The sequence below is a fragment of the Oenanthe melanoleuca genome, chromosome 1A (genome assembly GCF_029582105.1).
Source record: "Oenanthe melanoleuca isolate GR-GAL-2019-014 chromosome 1A, OMel1.0, whole genome shotgun sequence".
NCBI lineage: Eukaryota > Metazoa > Chordata > Aves > Passeriformes > Muscicapidae > Oenanthe > Oenanthe melanoleuca.
The window spans coordinates 12,065,859-12,083,709 of record NC_079334.1 but is presented as its reverse complement, the minus strand read 5'-3'; the positions used below and the strand labels follow the sequence as shown (position 1 = coordinate 12,083,709).

At 40.6% G+C, this 17,851-nt stretch overlaps 1 protein-coding gene across 2 annotated transcripts in view; it reads left to right on the top strand.

Moving 5' to 3' along the window:
- The first annotated feature begins 1,207 nt into the window (after positions 1–1,207).
- The window catches only part of FBLN1 (fibulin 1), a 76,884-nt gene continuing 60,240 nt past the window's right edge, over positions 1,208–17,851 (top strand). The window contains exons 1-2 of one of the 2 annotated variants that reach the window (XM_056481914.1): positions 1,208–1,924; positions 15,931–16,030. In XM_056481914.1, coding sequence (XP_056337889.1) covers positions 1,849–1,924; positions 15,931–16,030 — 176 coding nt within the window. In that variant the 5' untranslated portion in view covers positions 1,208–1,848. The remainder of the gene's footprint in view (positions 1,925–15,930; positions 16,031–17,851) is intronic. The other variant, XM_056481915.1, reaches the window with a different exon arrangement.

Here is a 17,851-nt window from a genome sequence, read left to right as displayed (position 1 = left end):
GGTGTAATCTTTGTTAGGTGTTTCTCCCAGCTGTCTGATACATGAAAAATGGTAACTTGGGGGTTGGAATGAAACACTGGCAAGGTCCCACTGTAGCTGATGTAAAATCCTTTTAAACTGAGTTAGGGCATTTAAAGAAGACAGAGAAATATACATGCTCATGTAGAAAATCCCACAATTAAAATCCCCTCCAAATAAAATCAGCCAGCCATCCTTTTCCCTTTTTTCCAGTTGCCCCTTCCCAATAAAAGGAGGAGAAAACCAACCCCCCCCCCTACAAAAAAAAAAAAAATCTTAAAAAAAGGCAGTTAAAGGAAGATGATGTGGACATTTTGAGTGTGGGTGGAGGTCAGTTCTTGGATAACTCTTTCTGCAGTAGATGTGGGAAACAGCACCAGAAGGGCATTGGAACCAGGTTCAAAAGGAAGAAAAGGAAATGGCCCTTCACACATTCACTGGTAAATCCATGAAACTGGTTGCTAAAGGGTATTTTGGATGATAAAGTTTTACAAGAACTCATGGGGAGACATGAGAAATACCTGGAACAGAAATTCACTGAGGGCTAGTAAGTACATATAGACTACATTTCACTGAGGAAATGCCCAGACTCAAAGGAGCTGAAGTCTGGGAGAGTAGTTGGGAAAATTATCAAGTTTGTTTTTCTTATTCATGTTCTTCTACCACTTTACGACTGTGGCTGAGGACAGGCTGTTGAGATAGTTGGACTCTTGGCCTTATGGCTGTATTTATGTTCTTGTGTTGGAAAAGTACAAACAACTTGGTGCGGAAGAAAATACACATTCAACTCCTACTGCCTTAAATACATTTTCCATTTGGACTTTTCGAGGAGAGATACTCAAAAGTTGCATTATTGAGTAGTTACAGGAGGAATAGCCCAATCAGAGTCCACGTGGCACAACCTCCAAGTAAACACACAATGACTTCCAACTCTTTGTTTGTGTAAAATTGAGGGCAAAGTTCACAGGGATGTTGAACTCTCTGTGTGTTTCCATCCCCATTTGTCTGCAAATATCCCTCTCATTATCTTAAAGATCTCAGCAACAGCATTGTCAACTGGGTCCTTTGACCACTATCAGTGTTTGTATTCCTGTTTAAATAAGATGATAAGGAGGTTAAAAAAAAAAAAAAAAAAAAAAAAAAAAAGGGAGGAGAGAGAGAGCAGAGCTGCCTCATTTGGATTGAAATTCTCATCCTGACTTCTTAAGAGGAGGGGGAGGGAAGAAGGGATTTTTTTTTTCCCCACTGCATTTCATTGAAAGGTTCTAGAATGTCTCTACTTTTTAAAATCTTATTTGATTGACAAAAGCTGTATGGGGTAAAATCCACGGAAAGACCTAGAAGGGGGGTTGAGTATCTCCCTTTTAGAGGTTAAACCTCTGCTAGGTGGTTTCTTTTGTTTTGCTTCGCTTTGCCTTGCCTTTGTTTGTGGCTTTCTGTTACTCGGAACCGAGAGAAGTCGCTGCACTTCTCCTTCACAGAATCAGTCACGCCGGCCCGAGGTTCACGCTGAGGATCTGCAGTTTTCTGAGCTCAAGGGAGTCACTTTTAGAGCGTGTGGGGGCGGCGGGGTATCAGAAGCAACAGGGTTCGTGCCTCTGAGCTGCGCTGACGGCTCTGTTCTGCCGAGCACTTGCAGGCTGTGTAATTAAGCGGGCAGGCACTGAATTAAATCTTTGTAAAGCCCACCGAGTGGGGGGTTCCTGCAAGCTCTCTTCCAACCGGTCTCAGGCGGCTGGGATAACAGCAGCAGCAGCAGCAAGGAAAAGGGGAAGCCTACGGGACGCCGCAGGAGAGCAGAGACCCGCTCGGAGAGAGCGCTCCCCGCTGATGGACAACCTCGGCGGGGCCCGGCCGCTGCGGCTGCTGCTGCTGCTGGCGCTGCTGCCGCCGCTCCGGGGACAAGGTAAGTGCGGGAGCGGCTCCCAGCGCCCCGAGCCGCGGCTCTGCCCGCTGCGGGCTCCTGGCCCGGGACTGCGGGGCTCCGCTCCGCGCTGCCGTGCCGGGGATGGGGCCCCCTTCTTCCCCGTGCCCCTGGGACTTTCCGGGCAGGCTTTAAAGCGCCGCTGCCACGTCCAAGTGAGCAGAAAGGCGTGGTGCGCCCCGCTGCCCGCGCCCGTCCCGCTGCCCCCGGGCAGGTTCGGTACGAGGCTGTGCCGGGCGGGCTGTGCCGCGGGGAAAGGGTGACTCGGTTCGCCCGACGGACACCCCCACCCGGCATCCAGCGCAGCTCGCCGGCTATCGCCGCAATCGCGACATGTCGGGGCGGACACCGCGCGGTGCCCCTCGTCCCCAGCGAAGTGATGGGTCCGAAACCGGCGGGCAGCAAAGGTGTCAGCTCTGACCTGCCGGAGACACAGCTACACCCGAAAAACATGGGAAACTGCACCAGCAGTTGCTTGGAATCCCAGAGGAGCGGGAGGCATAGCGAAGCAAAGGATGCGGGCTTTTTGGAGACAAAATGTGCAGCAATTACGAATGATACCGTGTGATGTGGTTGCTTTGAAAGCAGGGATCTGGATGCAGGCCATGACTCCTTTTCCGTATTGCACGCTTTTTTCCTGATTTCTTAGTCCTGTCTGAAGAGAGGGTGTGAACTTGAATTAATTCATTGTAGCAATCTCATGCAAATCTTAATTTGTGGGAGATGACAATGAAAGTATTTGTCCTATGGTGATAATGAATTTATCACAGCTAACAGGTAAGTGACTTTTCCATTAGTATAACCCCAAGGGGTCCATTGAGGTTTCATTACACTCCGGGCAAGTACTTGGCAACACATGATCTCTGGCCCAGGCCGACAAAAGCCAGTGAAGTAAAGTGTTACTATCGCAGTGTCTTGAATCTTGAATTTTCATATGGCAGAGCACTTGTCACAGATATCCATCAAAATACTTGCTTTTGATAAAGAGACTGTAAAGTGCTCTTTTTAAAGAGGGACAGAATAAGATGGTCAGAAGAGCAGCATTCACCTCCAGAATCCAAATAGCTCCTACAGAGTATATCAGCAAAACTGTGGCTTTGATGTGTCACAGTGAGCATAGTAATTTTAAGCATTCAACATTATTGTAGAGCATGAAAAATGTCACTTTGTAATAACCTCTGCACATTTAATCTTAGTTAGTGAATAGCTTCTTAGAAAACTGGGAAGTCATTAGATCTATTACTTCAGTTTTTAAAAGTTTTTAACACAGAAATTGGCAGTAAAATGTATATCAGGTTTTTATTCCCAAATTAGAATCCATACCCTAATTTGACTGAGAATTTCTATTTCTTAAAAATTAACAGTACACTGGATAAAATTAGATTTAAATGTCTGAAAGCAGGTGAGGATCCTTGCTACAGAGATCAACATTTAAAGAGTAGGCTTTGCTTGGGTGAAATAATTATTGAATAATAGTATTGAATAATATTGAATATATAGAATAATAATCTGTGTTTTGGAGGTAAATGAAGTAATTATGTGGTGAGGTCATGTTGTTGAAGTCTTTGAGCCTGTGCTCCCCTGCAGGTCTGGAATAAGAGGCCTTGGAGCAAAGAGGTGCTTTAGTGATACAATTGCCGAGTTACTAGGACAGCATATTTATGAAATACAGCTTTCTTCTTAACTTGTTACCATCAGTTTTCTTAATTGCTTTTCCTTACTAATGAATCATCAAATCATCAGTAGCTCTTAAAGTCTTCATTCTGAAGAAACTGAAGGGACTGCCTTCAGAGGAACTGCCCAGTGCATGTGAATATAGGTATGTACATCATTCTTTGCAAGAGTAAGGATCTTAAAACCTTAAAACTTTTCATGATGCAACATTGTTTTACTGTAAACATTTAACACGTATCAACTGCCACAAACTGAGGAAGATGAATTACATGACCATGGCCAGTCAGTGTATTAATAGTTCATCCTGTAGCTCTCTCTTTGGCACATCTTGGTATTACAGGCACAATTTTAACTCACCAGACATCTGGAAACATGTCTATTCAGGGGAAGCTTAATGTTGTAATAAAAAAAAGTTCCACTGACTTTGTGGAATGAGTTTTATTTTAAGATTATGATTTTTACATGCGCCTTTATAAGAGTACATTTATGAGAAGTATATGGGTGGAGGTAGGACACATGAAAGGCTGAATCTGTACTTTCTTGCGTGCTATCATAAATAAAATCTGCCCCAAAAAATCACATACTACCAGTCCTAAAACGTGAGTGCTACCTCTAAATTAGCTTTTAGTTGGGTTTCATTTTAAGAGGCCATTTACAGAAATGACTTTTTATTGCAATCAGGAGAAGAGCAAGATGTTAAAGCTCTTTGTTTTTCATCTGTGTAATTGAAAGCAGACGTGTTATTGAAATCCAAGAGAAACCCCCATAAGCCAGCTTATCAAGTTACTGCACTATATTTATATTGTTCTGTTAGGTTTCAGGCATTATCTGAGAATAGGTCAATGCATTTTCAAAAGTTATTTATTTGTTGTCCTACTTTAGCCCATTCTGCAAGTTTCGTATCAACTTTACATGTGTTTTCAATAAATAGTTGTGTTAGGACCAACTTGTTTTACTTCTCTTACAATTTTCTGAAATGAAGGATGGGCTTTAACCCTCAGGGACTTGACTGAAATAGTTAACTGGGACCATGAAAGATTCTGAGTTTGGTTTTTTGAGTTATGGATATTTCTGAAGAAGTAGGTGGTAAAATGAATTCAGTAAACAGAGAATCTGGGTTTACTTGATGTAGTAAAATATCTGTAGAGAATAAAAGGGGATCAAACAGAGAAGGTCAAGAAAGAGAGAGCTGAAATCCAAATAAAACAACTTTAGAGCACAGGCAAGAATTTTAATAGTAACACAGAGTGGGTTAGTAGGAAAGAGATTAATGAACAAAAGCTTTTGTGAAAATGTAGCAGAAAGTGATGGGTGACTGTTACAAGAAGCAAAGAAAATTAGTAAAGTTAAGAAATAACAAACTAAGCAGTTAATTTTAGCCAAAATAGGCAGAAACTTTTGTAAACACTCTGGAAATGTTACACACTCCTGTTTTTGTGTAGATTTGATGGAAGGAGATAGGCCAGGGGTGAGATTTTATTAGTTATCACACAATTAAATTGGTAGGTTGGATAGCATTGCTCCAAGATAAGAAGATTGCTGGGTAAGAAAGAATAGAAAATTTGTCTGCAAAGAAATAAATGAAGGAGTTGTCAGGAGCAAGAGAGAAAAGGTAGGAAGAAGCCGCAACAACCAAAAAATCTAAAAACTAGAGAAAAAGTCAGTACAGATGAGTGAGGAGTTCTAGAAAAATGGCTAGAATTACATGCCATAATATTTTGTGAATAAAAAAAGGCTCAGAATAATGTCAAGTAAGTGGAGATGGAGTAGACAAGGACCTGCTATTAGGTACTGGGTGATTTATGGTGACAGAGTGTGCAGTGAGGGGAAAATTGTGACAGTCACCTGCATTTTTATCAGACTTGGCAAGGTTACTTGTCCTCTGGTAAGAAACAGGACAGTCCAGAATAAGTCATGTTGAAAGTCTTCTCTGATCAACAGGATGCAGCAAGCATCTCCCATGTTTGTACTCCTCTCAATATACAAACAAATCTTTGGCTAAGGCTGTTCATTAAGTTTCTTCTGTTCATGTTTTAAAGCAAGCAACATTTCTATTTTCCCCCAGCACTAAGGAGTATTTTGTCTCTGATTTTTAGCTATTATAACCTATCTCAGACTTAAAAGTTTTGAGAAACTTTTTTGGATTTGAAGTATGTGCTGCTGTACCTTTGGAAGAAAATAAATTCCAAGATTCTCAGGGATTTTCATTCATACTCTTTTCAGTTAATCAGATTACTGTTACATTTTCATTCAAAGAGAGCTGATATAGTTTTGGGTACTGAGTACTCACATACAGGAAGTATATTGTTTTCTGGGTTATGGTAGCACCACAAATGAGCAAGGGCACAGTATAAGGGCACAGTTCCCCAATAAATGGTTTGGTTTTGAGTCTAGTCAAAATCTGGATTGAAACTTTAATCTTAGTAATAAAGAAATCAATACCAAAAATATCTTTTTTTTTTTTTTTCTGTGCTGAATTGTACAGATGTAGAAATACTTTGTATGGTATATTGCAGCTTTTTAGGGTGTTTCCAAGGATTTATGAAGCTTTGGAAGGATATAATGTGCAAATGCTACTTGCAGTAGATCCATTGATACTGCCACCTTCCAGCTTTGCTCTTGTGACTGACTAAATTTCAGGTACTCAGTACTTTTAATATAAATGCTTAGTCAGAGAATCTGAGAGAGAAAGATACTGATTTGTGGCTTGGTATAGATAATTTCAAAATGAGGAAAGTCTCATGTAAGTGTTCTAGAAATGTTTTCCCTAAAACGAAACCTTCCCTAAAACATTGATATATATATATATATATATATGCAAAAAAAAGGGATCTGTATTTTCTTCCTGCTCTGTAAAGTCTATGGCTCCTTCCATACTTGAACCTTGACCCATTGTGCTATAAATTTTACCCCATCTGCTTAGTGTTTCCTGACTATTCTTAAATATGGCAATACTAGAATATCAGACTCTTTTCTCATTGTCCATAGTTTTTTTTATATTCAACAATAAGCATGCTGCCTACAGAGTAGATACATTTTATTTTAGCAGTATATAAGAGCATAGTTATTGTTGTTAATTTTCTAATCAGATGAAATACAGAAATCCCAGTGTGAAAATATTTTTCTTGTAATAATTTTACAGGAATAGCTATAGAAATAGAAATCATTTTACTGTGATAGAAATGCTTGAGCATACGTGGTTGATATTCTGAGACATTCTCATATCCTTCTTATTTAAGTAGCTTTATTTTGGATAAATACATATACATATACATATCTTCAGCCTCCTCATGAAACCCAAAAATAACCTGTCCAGAAAGATGAAAAATTTATGCTAGTATCTTCCCAGAAAAGGCATCCTCAGGGAGCAGCAGTCTTCAGGTACACAGAAGGTTGGGTGTATAAGAGATAGCAACAAAAGAATGAATTGAAATGAGCTTTTGGAGTGAACAATGAGGTAATATATTATTAAAAAATTTCTGTTGTTGGTGAGTGTATGAGATCTTGGAGCACAAGAGCACATTGCTATAGACAAGTTTGGGAATCAGTCTCACTTGATATTGATTTTGGGCAACTGTGTGGAACTCTACCCACAGCTGACTGAATTTTATCAGGTCTCCCTGAAAGTAGTGAGTAAGAAAAGATAACCTCCCAAGGCCTTCTTTATCTTCATCTTTTCTGAGATATATATATATTTATATAAACACATATATATATATTTAAGATGCTTCATTCAGTAGAAGGAGTTGTCTTTTCTAATTTTTAGTAGCCAATTGCCTACTTTTACAAAGATTGTTTTTTTTAGACTTGAGACATAATAAACGCTCTGCAGTAAAGCATGTGCTTTCCCCACTAGGGACATAATGGATGTTGCAGCATAGCATTGCCTCCATCAGGCCTGTCCTCATCGCCAGCTATTGTCTTGGAAGGTTTTAAGAACTTGTTTTATAAATTGCACACAGATATCTTATAAATTGAGGTTTGGCTGCATCTGAAAAATCCCCTAGTTTTATGATGGCCAGTACTGGTGCTACCAGAGTCACATTCCCCGTAAATGAGTGTTCTCCAGACTTAAAAAAATTTCCAGTAAAATGTTGGCTGTTTTCAAACCAACCACAAAACACACTAACATACCAGGCATTTCCTTTAGGGTACTGCTGCTTTAGTTACTGTACTAAGTGGGTTTCTTCAGTGATTTCTGCTGTCCTGAAATAATCACCCTTAGCTGAGAATCTACCTGAAAGTAAAGGTTCAAACCCTTTAAACATGTTTAGAGAGGATGTTATAGTTTTTAGCTGCATGTGAATTGAAATTGTCTATCAGCCTGTAAAGCTCCAGTATGACTCCTCACACTTGGAAGAGAGAAGCCCAAAGTCATAGATCCTCTTTGAGGGACTAGAGCAGGACAGGATAGGGACAGCTAGTGAGGAACACAGCCTTGCATCCTACAACATAGGCATTGGGGAGTTCCTCCTGGCCCCTGCTGCTGTGGGTGTTAGGAGAAAGGATGTCCTGGATCCATGTTTTATGCTTTTATTAAGAAGTTCAGGCTGTCATAGTCTTTAAGGGAGTCTGTAAGAACTACTGAGTGAAATGACTGAGAATATCTTACTGTCCAAAGATGACTAGTGCCACAGTGTCTGTTCACTGTACCTCATCAGTGTATTGGTGTACTGGAGGTGAAACAGCACTTCTCTGCAGAAAAAGAAAAGCTTATTTTCACTTTGCTTCTTTCTTTTCATACAAAATGGAAGAGGGACATCTTCATTACAGCTCCATCCTGAAGGGATCCACCACATACATTGTCTCAGATGAAAAATGGTAATGCTCTCCTTCATTGCTCCCTTACTTCCAGTTCAAACTACTTGTTTCAGGGAATCATGGGGCCAGATTTTCGCTTTCATGGTTTCATGTCTCCTTCACCCTTGCCCCTATTCTGTGTACCCAATCCCTTGTTTTACACACAATATGAAGATGCAGCAAAGCTGTATTTGTCGTGTTAGTCTATTACCAGTTGGACCTTTGAAGTCGACTGGCTTCCCTCTTGTCTAAACATTTCTCTAGGTCTATTCAATACCTTAAATGGCCAGCCAGGGTGTGTTTGCATTGCCAGAGACAGCATTTCCACAGTTTGTTGTAAGAAGAGCTAAAAAATGAAGAGTACAAATCCCAGCTCCTGACAATTAACTGCTGTCCCTGCTACAAAAGCAGCTGACTTTGTCCACCTGGTAGCAGCCAGGTGTCATTGTTCAGGAGGAATTAATTTGGTGTAGTAGGTTAAGCCAAGCATACTTTGTTTGCCCTGAATGCTGAGCAAAGGGGAGCCTTGGTTAAAGGGATATGCAGTTGCTGTAGTTTTGTGAGAATGCAGATGTAAAGGGAGATTGGAAGATGAAGAATGTGACTCTGAGTATTATGGCTGGCCAATCTGTCATTCTGAAGGTCAAATTCTGTAAGCAGATTTGGGGTTTTTTTCCAGCTGGCATTTAGATGGATGAGCATTGATAGTAAGAGAGTTTTCTGGACAGGACAAGAGAGGCTTTATCAGAAAGGTACACAGTGACTGTTAAAAGTGGTTTTTCTTACTGGAAACCTAAACCAGTGTGTGCCTGTTGCAATCACAAGTTCCAGAAATTCTGCTGACATACTGTTACTGAAACATGTTGGATTAGTGCTGAGCTCTCAGAGTCTATCTGTTGCCTGTATCCTCATATGCTGAAAAGCAATTATCATGTTTTGTTTTCTCACATTCCATAGTGCTGAGCCTCTTACAAAGTAAATTGAGTGAAGAGAAAGATCTGCACTGCAGACAAACATAATCAAACATAATAAATTGGAAACATAATCAATTCATGTGCTTAAAGGATTATAAGCATCTTAGTAAGAAGGTGTGATTTTGACCCCTTGACCTCACTCAAGGGGACTCACTTCCAAATCCATACCCAACTACAGCTGGTTATGTGGGCTGGCAGATTGAGGTGTTTGAGGGTCACATCATTGACTGCCCTGAAGAACAGGCAATCCTAACTGGCACTGACTTGGTGAGCCCACCTAGGGCTCAGGTGTCCCTTTGGTTTGGTTTCACCATCAGGTTAATAAGTGTTCCATATATCAGTGATGAGTAATGAACAGCTATCCAATTTTGGACTGTAGATAGGCCTTTCCATTAGAGGCAACTGTGCTACTGTTGTAGATTGTTGCCTAAAAAATGTCCCTTTTTGATCTAGCTGGGATGCTACTGCTATAAAATGTATCCAGTTCTCTTTATTTCTGCTTATCATTTGCACAATAAACAATTTGGGGGTTCTTATTCCAGGAATCATGCTTTTGGGTAATGTTCATCAGTTTATCTTTTTTTTGCAGAAAATATTCACTGCAGCAGCTGATAAGCAATTGTTACATCATAAAAGTCTAAGGTTATGCAGATATTAACCTTATTTCTTGCTTTGAACTCCCACAAGTTATGGCAATCCTGTTAAAATTAGCAAACTATCTTTTTTTTAAAAAAAAACAACCTTTGCATTTACACATCATGTCTGTGTAAACATAGTTCAGAACTAGCACATGAATGCATCATGCACAAATAATGTTTGAATATTTTTGTCCTTAATCATGCCCTATCTGATAGATTTTCTTCATTATGTCTTTTGTAAAATTAGAGAACTCAGCTCCATCTGTGTTTCTACTGTCTCCTTCTCATGATTCCTGAAATCTCTCTTAAAATCCAACAAACACCAGGTATCCATTAGCACAGGCTTCCTTGCTGTTACCATACTAACAGAGCTCAAGTTCTTTTGGATGACCTTCTGCACTTCTGTACTTTTGTACAGGAGCAAAGTAGTGATAAAGCTGCATTGGATTTTATTCAAAATAAATCTGGGATTTCATGAACGAATCAGTTAGCATGCAAAATTACTGTATCTGATGAAAAGGAAGTTGTCATGCTCTCATATTAAAGAGCCCTGGTTTATCCCCATATTTTTCTGTCTTGTGATACCAGAAAGCTGAACCAGCGTTCCTCAATTTTACAAAATTAATTTGACACTGTATTTGCATGTTACAACTTTCCTGTAGGGTTTCTCCCTCCAAATAAAAGGACACATTTAATCCGAACACAGATGATGTCATCAGCATTTCCCATAGGGGCTTTGTTTTTAGGATGCCTGAGATTTCTTTGGCTGATTTGCATGACACATGGTGCACTTGGCAAAATTGAAGGAGCACCAGGTTCAGTGGAGCAGCACTGTTATTCCTATTTGATCATTGTTGGCACTGCAGCTCTGAGGTGTGCCCGGAGCCCACTAGCTGAAGTAAGAGACATATGGTTACAGTCAAGAAAAAACCCCCATTCTTTCAGTGAAATTCCTTGAGATGTCATAATCAGAGTAGTCTCTACCTTCTGCTTCCCACTGCCTGATTCTTTGCCCACCCTGCAGTACCAGCTCATAGTTAGGAGAGGCTGCAAAGAGGCCACAGCCCCTCCATGCTGTTGGCCCTCTGAAGAGGGTGTAAGAAGGCACAAATGGCCTCAGTATGAACTTTTTACTCAAGGATTTCCAGCTGGGAGCCACATGAATGTGCACATGTGTATAGTTGAATCAGCAACAAAACTGCAGCTGGCAGATGGTAAGTCTGTCCTGTTTCTAAATACCCATTAGCAATTCTTAATGCCCAAGTAGAATCACTTCTAGTGCAATCAGAAGTTGACACCCAATATGTGAGGCACACACTTTGAGACTTTGAAAGAATGAGGATTTGCCTGGGAATTACTGTTTTTAAACCAAATTGCAAAGCCAAGAGAAAATGTTTTTCACTGTTTAATTTTTACGTTTTAGAAGAATGGCCTTGAGGGTGGAGTGCTTTTTTTACTGCTTGTTTTTCACTTCCCTCTATTCTCAGGAGATGTTAGGCAGGATCTTTAGAGGATATAAATTGTGATGTCACCAAAACAATGGGCCAATTCTCCTTCAACAAACTCTCCATGATCCTTCTTTTTCTGGATGCATTTCTTCAGACAAGCTTGCTTAGCTTGGCCTGCTTTGAATTCTTGGGTTATTTGGTAGGAGTAGAGGTGTGTTGCCAGGGCTTGGAAGGAAGAGTTGGTGTCCTGAGCCAGGAATTGTCCTTCTGGGGAGGAATTGGGCTAAAGACTCATTTGTACAAAGCCCTGCAAAAACCTGCAGCCAGTTCTGCATTTCAGCTAAATGTGTATCATTTTTCAACACACTTAAGATTGATTGCAGACAGCAGCACTAAAAAAAAGGTTATTTGCAATCCTTTGTATGAAATTTGATGCATATTATGTTTGTCAGCCAGAGGGCCCCAGACAGGGTCCCTATTCCCAAAGAAGAGCTTAGACACAAATGCATGGATTTCAGGCAGAGAGTTATTTACTAGACTGGTTTAATCTGAAGCATTATAAATTGCACTTAGCTTTCAGTCACTGGCGTGAATTCTGGACACACTGAGAAATTCAAGAGAAATACTGCCTTGACTTAGTAATGACAGAATTTTTACCATTATTTTGGGTAAGACTAGAAAAATGACCTGGGTCATAGAATGCAGAGCACTGTTATAAACTTACACTTAAATGTAATTCTGCTTATAAGTATAATGATTTTCTTACTAAAACATGTTTGGTTAATTGATCCCATAATTCTGATTGTTGTTTACTATAATAATACTGTAAATACTGCAATATATGTTGACAGGAACTGTGTTCATTCACAGGTTTTACTTATCTAGGCCTAAAATGGTCTGTTTCTCCCAGTTTCTCCTCATTTAGCAGGACTTTGATTCCCCTGATCATCCTCCTAATATTTCTTTTTTTCACTTTGATGTAATCTTTACTAAGCAGGGAAAGTCAGATTTCTGTGCAATACTACAGAGCTTTCCACTGTAGAATTGATAACTGCCTTGAGAGTACCTACCTCAAATGACTGATGCATCCTAAAATCTCGCTCAACTTTAATTTCTCTATGTGCTTTTAGCTGCTCTTGCCTTCCCCACATGTGAGTATCTACCAGCTGAGCAGATACAAACTCTATCTGATGTGTGTCAGAGTGATCATGAACAGTTTAGATACTTCAGCATATTTTAATAACTGCAACAAGTTAGGTGGTGAGTATGTAGACAGATGGAAGGCTCCTACCTCAGGAGCACCTGAGAATGATGGCTTTGTAACTGCTGTAGCCAGAGGAGACACATGCTTCTCTGCAAAAGTAATTTGTGAAGATGTAGTCTTGTATATAATGTGGCTGCCTGTTGAAATGTGTTCATTTCAGATGTGCTTGGACCAAAACTAAGGATGAGACAATCATGTGTGCTCCCTGTTCTGCCACCAGCTAGATATATAATTTGGGCAAGTCATTTCATCCTTCTGTACTTCATCTTCTCCATAAAAAACAAGTGCATGAGATTTGCCTTCCTCTGTGCAACAAACAGATGGAAGGATCTTACTTATTTTTCATTAAGTAATCAGTCACAGGATCATTTAGGCTGAAAGGGACTTCTTGAAATCCTCCAGAGTTTAGGCACTCTCACAAGTAAGGGGGTGTTCAGATGGAACTTCATATGGTATAACTTGAGTCAAGTGTCTGTTGTTAGTGAACACTATGGAGAGGAGTCTGGCTCCCTCTTCATCCCTTCCTCTCATGTATTTATAAAAAAACAGCAGATCCCCCCCCAAGCCTTCTGTTCTCTGCACCTCACAGTCCCAGCTCTTCTTGTCTCTCTTCATATGAAAGACACTCCAGGGCATGGATTGTCTTGGAGGCCCTGCACTGGACTCAGTCCAGCAAGTCCATGTCTTGAACTGGGGAGCCCAGGACTGGACACAGCCCTTTAGATGTGGTTTTATCAGTGCACTGCAGAGGGGAAGGATCACATCTCTCCCATGCTGCCAATGTTCTGTCTAATGAAGTCTAAGATGGTGTGGGTCTATTGCTGGGAAAGTGCATTGCTGGCTTACAGATAGCTTGGAGTCCAACAGGACACCAAGGTCCTTCTTTGCAGAGCTGTTTTACAGCTGGCAGGTCCTCAGTGTGAGCTGCTGCATAGGCCTTATTCCCCAGGAGCAGGAGTTTGCATTTCCCTTTGGAGAGCTTCCTGAGGTTCCTCTTGGTCCATTTCTCCAGCCTGTTGAGCTTCCTCTGGACGGCAGCATGACCCTCTGGTGCATCAGCCACTCCTGCCAGATCTGTATGATCTGTGAGCTGGTGGAGGGTGCACTGTTTCCCCTTGGCCACCTCACTGTCTGCTTACCTAAAGTGTCCATTGTTAGCTTGTCTGTAATGATGTTGTAGAGATGGTGCTGAAAGCCTCACAGATGTCATGGGAAACAACATCAGCTCATCTGCTAAACTAGCCACCTCCTTGTCAAAGGCTGTGAGATAATTAACTAATCATATGCTTCATCATCATGCTTAATGCATTATATACTCTTCATAAATCCCAGCTGACTTCTGCCAGTCACATTCTTGTCCCTCATGTGTTTGGACGTTATTTCCAAAAGGATTTACTCCACCACCTTCCCAGAGAATGAGAATAGTGTGCCAAACGGGCAAAAAACCAATGGCCTCCTGATATGTATCAAAAATAGTTTGACCAACAGGGCCAAGGCAGTGATTTTTCCCCTGGACTTGGTACTGGGGGAAGCCACTCCTTGAGTCCTGTGTCTGGTTCTGGGCCCCTCTCTACAAGAAAGACATTGAGGGGTTAGAGCATGTCCAGAGAAGGGAATGGAGATGGGGAAGGCTCTGGAGCATCAGGAGCAGCTGAGAGAGCTGTGAAGGCTCAGCTTGGAGAAAAGGAGGCTCAAGGGGAACCTTCTCACATTTTATAGCTCCCTGACAGGAGGAAGCAGCCAGGTGAGGTTTGGGCTCTGCTCCCAGGGAATAAGGGACAGGATGAGGCCAAATGGCTTCAAGTTGTTCCAGGGGTTATTCAGGTTGGACATCAGGAGGAATTTCTTCACTAAAAAGGTCCTCAGGCATTGGCAAGGATGGCCCAGGGAGATGGTGGAGTCCCCCATCCCTGGAGGTGTCCAAGGAATGGCTGGATGTGGCACTCAGTGCTCTGGTCTGGGTGACATGGTAGGGATAAGTCACAGGCTGGACTTTATCTCAGAGGCTTTTCCAGCCTGAGTGATTCCAAAATTCTATAAGAGGTTGACAAGCTTGTCGTTTCCCAGATCTTCTCTCTTGTCCTTTTTGAAGTCAGGGAGACACTTATTCTCTTTCATCCTTCAGGAACTCCTCTCATTCACGATGAGCTCCAAGATCATATATGTAGCCTGGCAATGTTATCATCCAGCTCTCTCAGCACTCATGGGTGAAACTTGTCAGGGCCATCAGTCAAAAACTTAGGAAGCAGAGAGAAATTATCAGAAACCTGTCCCTCTGGATAACCAGGTAGGGTTTTTACATACTTTGCATATTTGTTACACAAGGAGCTGTTCAGCGTTCAGACTACAAGATAATTAATAGAAAAGTGTGACTCATGTTTTATTCCAAGTTCTGATACACCTGCTGTGCACTGAACTTTTGCACTTGGAATATGAAGCAAATCTGTAGTGCTTTTCAGTTCATTAACTGTATTCAGTTTTATTAAATTAGAAGCTTGCAAAAATATACTCTACACAAATAATTGTCTTCGGCATGGTTTTCCCCTTAGTTTCAGTGTTGGTATAAGTTGTTAACAGGATTAATTTTTTTTTCATATGTTAAGTGATCAAAATACCATGTACCTTTTTGTTCCTCTCTACAGTACTTTTGCATTTACAGACATTCTTCTGAATAAAAAATTGAAAACAGATAACCTGGATAATAATCTCAGGAAAAAATAGTTCTGCAAAATTTCCTGTAATGAGATTCATCTGTTTTTCATATCAGGTATTTGATTTATCCTGTATTCTTCAGGATTTCAAAAGGTTGTTTATTGCTTGTGCTGCTTTTGATAATAAAGGAGTGCAATCCCAAAGATCCTTTTATTTGGCAGGAATATCTGAACTGGTTTCTGCCAGTGTATCAGTCCCTAGGCTGTGTCTTTGTCTTTTGGAAGATTAGGAGAAAATACAGTTTGCTTCACCAAGGAAGGAAAACCTCCAGCACTGGGCTTTATTGCAAGGTCCAGACAGGTGCTTTGTTTGGCCATGGTTGCTTTTTGTATGGGTTCCCTGTTCTGTGTGTAAGTCAGAGAGAGAAAAAACTGATTTGCTTGCATTTGGTTGGGTTATTTTAACTGGCAGATGCAATACCATTTATTAAGGTTTTATTAAATATATTGTGTTTTTCTCTCTTTCTTCATTTCCGCAGATCTGTCAGTGGAAGAATGCTGTGACAAGGGTGTTGAATGGGCAAATAAAAACAGAATATGTGCTTCTCTGCCTTTAATATCCGAGTCTAGAGAATGCAGGTACATAGTTACATATTATATATTAAAACACAGTTTATACTCTGATGTGAAACCATAGGAATGGCACTTATTAAAGCCAACTTACGAGATGAAGCACCCAACTCTTATATCCCAGCTTTTCAATTCCATGTGTAGCCTTGGGGGGTACTTCCTGAGTACCTTCTTTTCATCCATCAAGTTATTTTAATTTTTGCTGTCAGTCTAGTGTAGATTCACCCAGCCCTAACCCGTGTGGCATGTACTGTCTCTTACTCAGAGGTTTTCCCACTGTGCTCTGCTTGTGGGTCTTGGGCTCTGCCTGCAGTCAGGACATCTCAGTGTGGTTGCACTGTCACCAAGCTGGCTGTGAATCTGGCCACATTCCTGGGCAAACTTTTATAAAGAAACACAGCAGATCCTGCACATGACTAATCTATGGTCTGAGTGAGTACACGTGTATGTACGTGAGGCAGCCCTCTGTGGTGCTGCACAAGTAATCCTCCTGCAATCCTTAGCTGACTTTAGCTTTCAGCTCCCCCATAGAGTGATTCAAGGAGATTCCTAGTTAGTCCACCTTAGGAAAGGAGCCTACAAGAAAGACGGAGAGAGATTATTCACAAGGGCTTCACACTGACAGTGAGTAGGTTTAGATCAGATGTTAGAAAGAAATTTTTTAGTGTGAGGCTGGTGAGGCTCTGGCACAGGTTGCCCAGAGCAGCTGTGGCTGTCCCATCCCTGGCAGTGTCCAAAATGAAGTTGGATGGGGCTCTGAGCAACCTGGAATAGTGGGAGGTGTCCCTGCCTGTGGCAGGATGGGTGGATGAGATGAGCTTTAAGGTCTCCTCCAACCCAAACCATTCTGTGTTTCTATGATTCTATGAAATGTATTTGACTGTAGAAAATAGAACCCTTCAGTTAGTATACAGATTTCTTAATTCTACGAAGAATTGATAGGATATTTCTGTTTGGTAATCTTCTAAATGAAAAAATGAAGACAGATGTTTAATTAAGATTTTGATTCTACTGTGTCTCTTATGTTATTGTGGCATTTGTACTTTTTATGTAAATGATAGTTTGCATTATTTTTGCTGTTACATGCACTTGTTATATTTAATTAGTGGAGCTAACAACTTGTAGTTTGAGAGGAAACTTCATAGATAAATTTGTATTTAAAACAATTTTCTTTGCTCCCCTCTAATCAAATGGATTGCAAAGTGATTTAACCTTGGTAATTGTAGAAGTGGTGGGTTGATCTTTATTACAGAAAAAATGTGTCTTCCAGGGAAGTCTATCCATGTTTTCTGACTTTTGCATTTATACTGGCATCGAAAGCAGTCTCTTACACAGAAGAATTGACAAATAGGAAATAAATGCCAATTTAGGAAATACTTGAAGAGTCATAAGAATTACAGACAAAACAGAGGCAAGAAAAACAGGAAACAAGGTTTATTATCTTGATGATTTAATCATAATTTGATTTAATGTGAGTTGAAATTCTGCTGTAAATAATTTATTCTTCAAAAGATTTTAATTTTAGAGACTCACTAGGACTTCACAGGAACTGGAAGAAAAAGCTTATTAATGATTCATCCAGCTTTTGTGCATAACTGAGATGTAGTTAAGATAATTATGCTAGTAAAATAAAAGGCACGTATTCTGTGAGAGGTATGTGCACTTCTTAACCCTTTGAGTTGAAATACTCAGTTCAGTTGCATTTATTTGTGACTGCAGGCTCTCCCTGATGCTTGGTTTCACTCTGAAAATGACTAAGTAAAATTGGCACCTTGGAGCACTTTTTTTTATCATCTATATTATTTTATTCCCGTTATGATTGCAAACTAG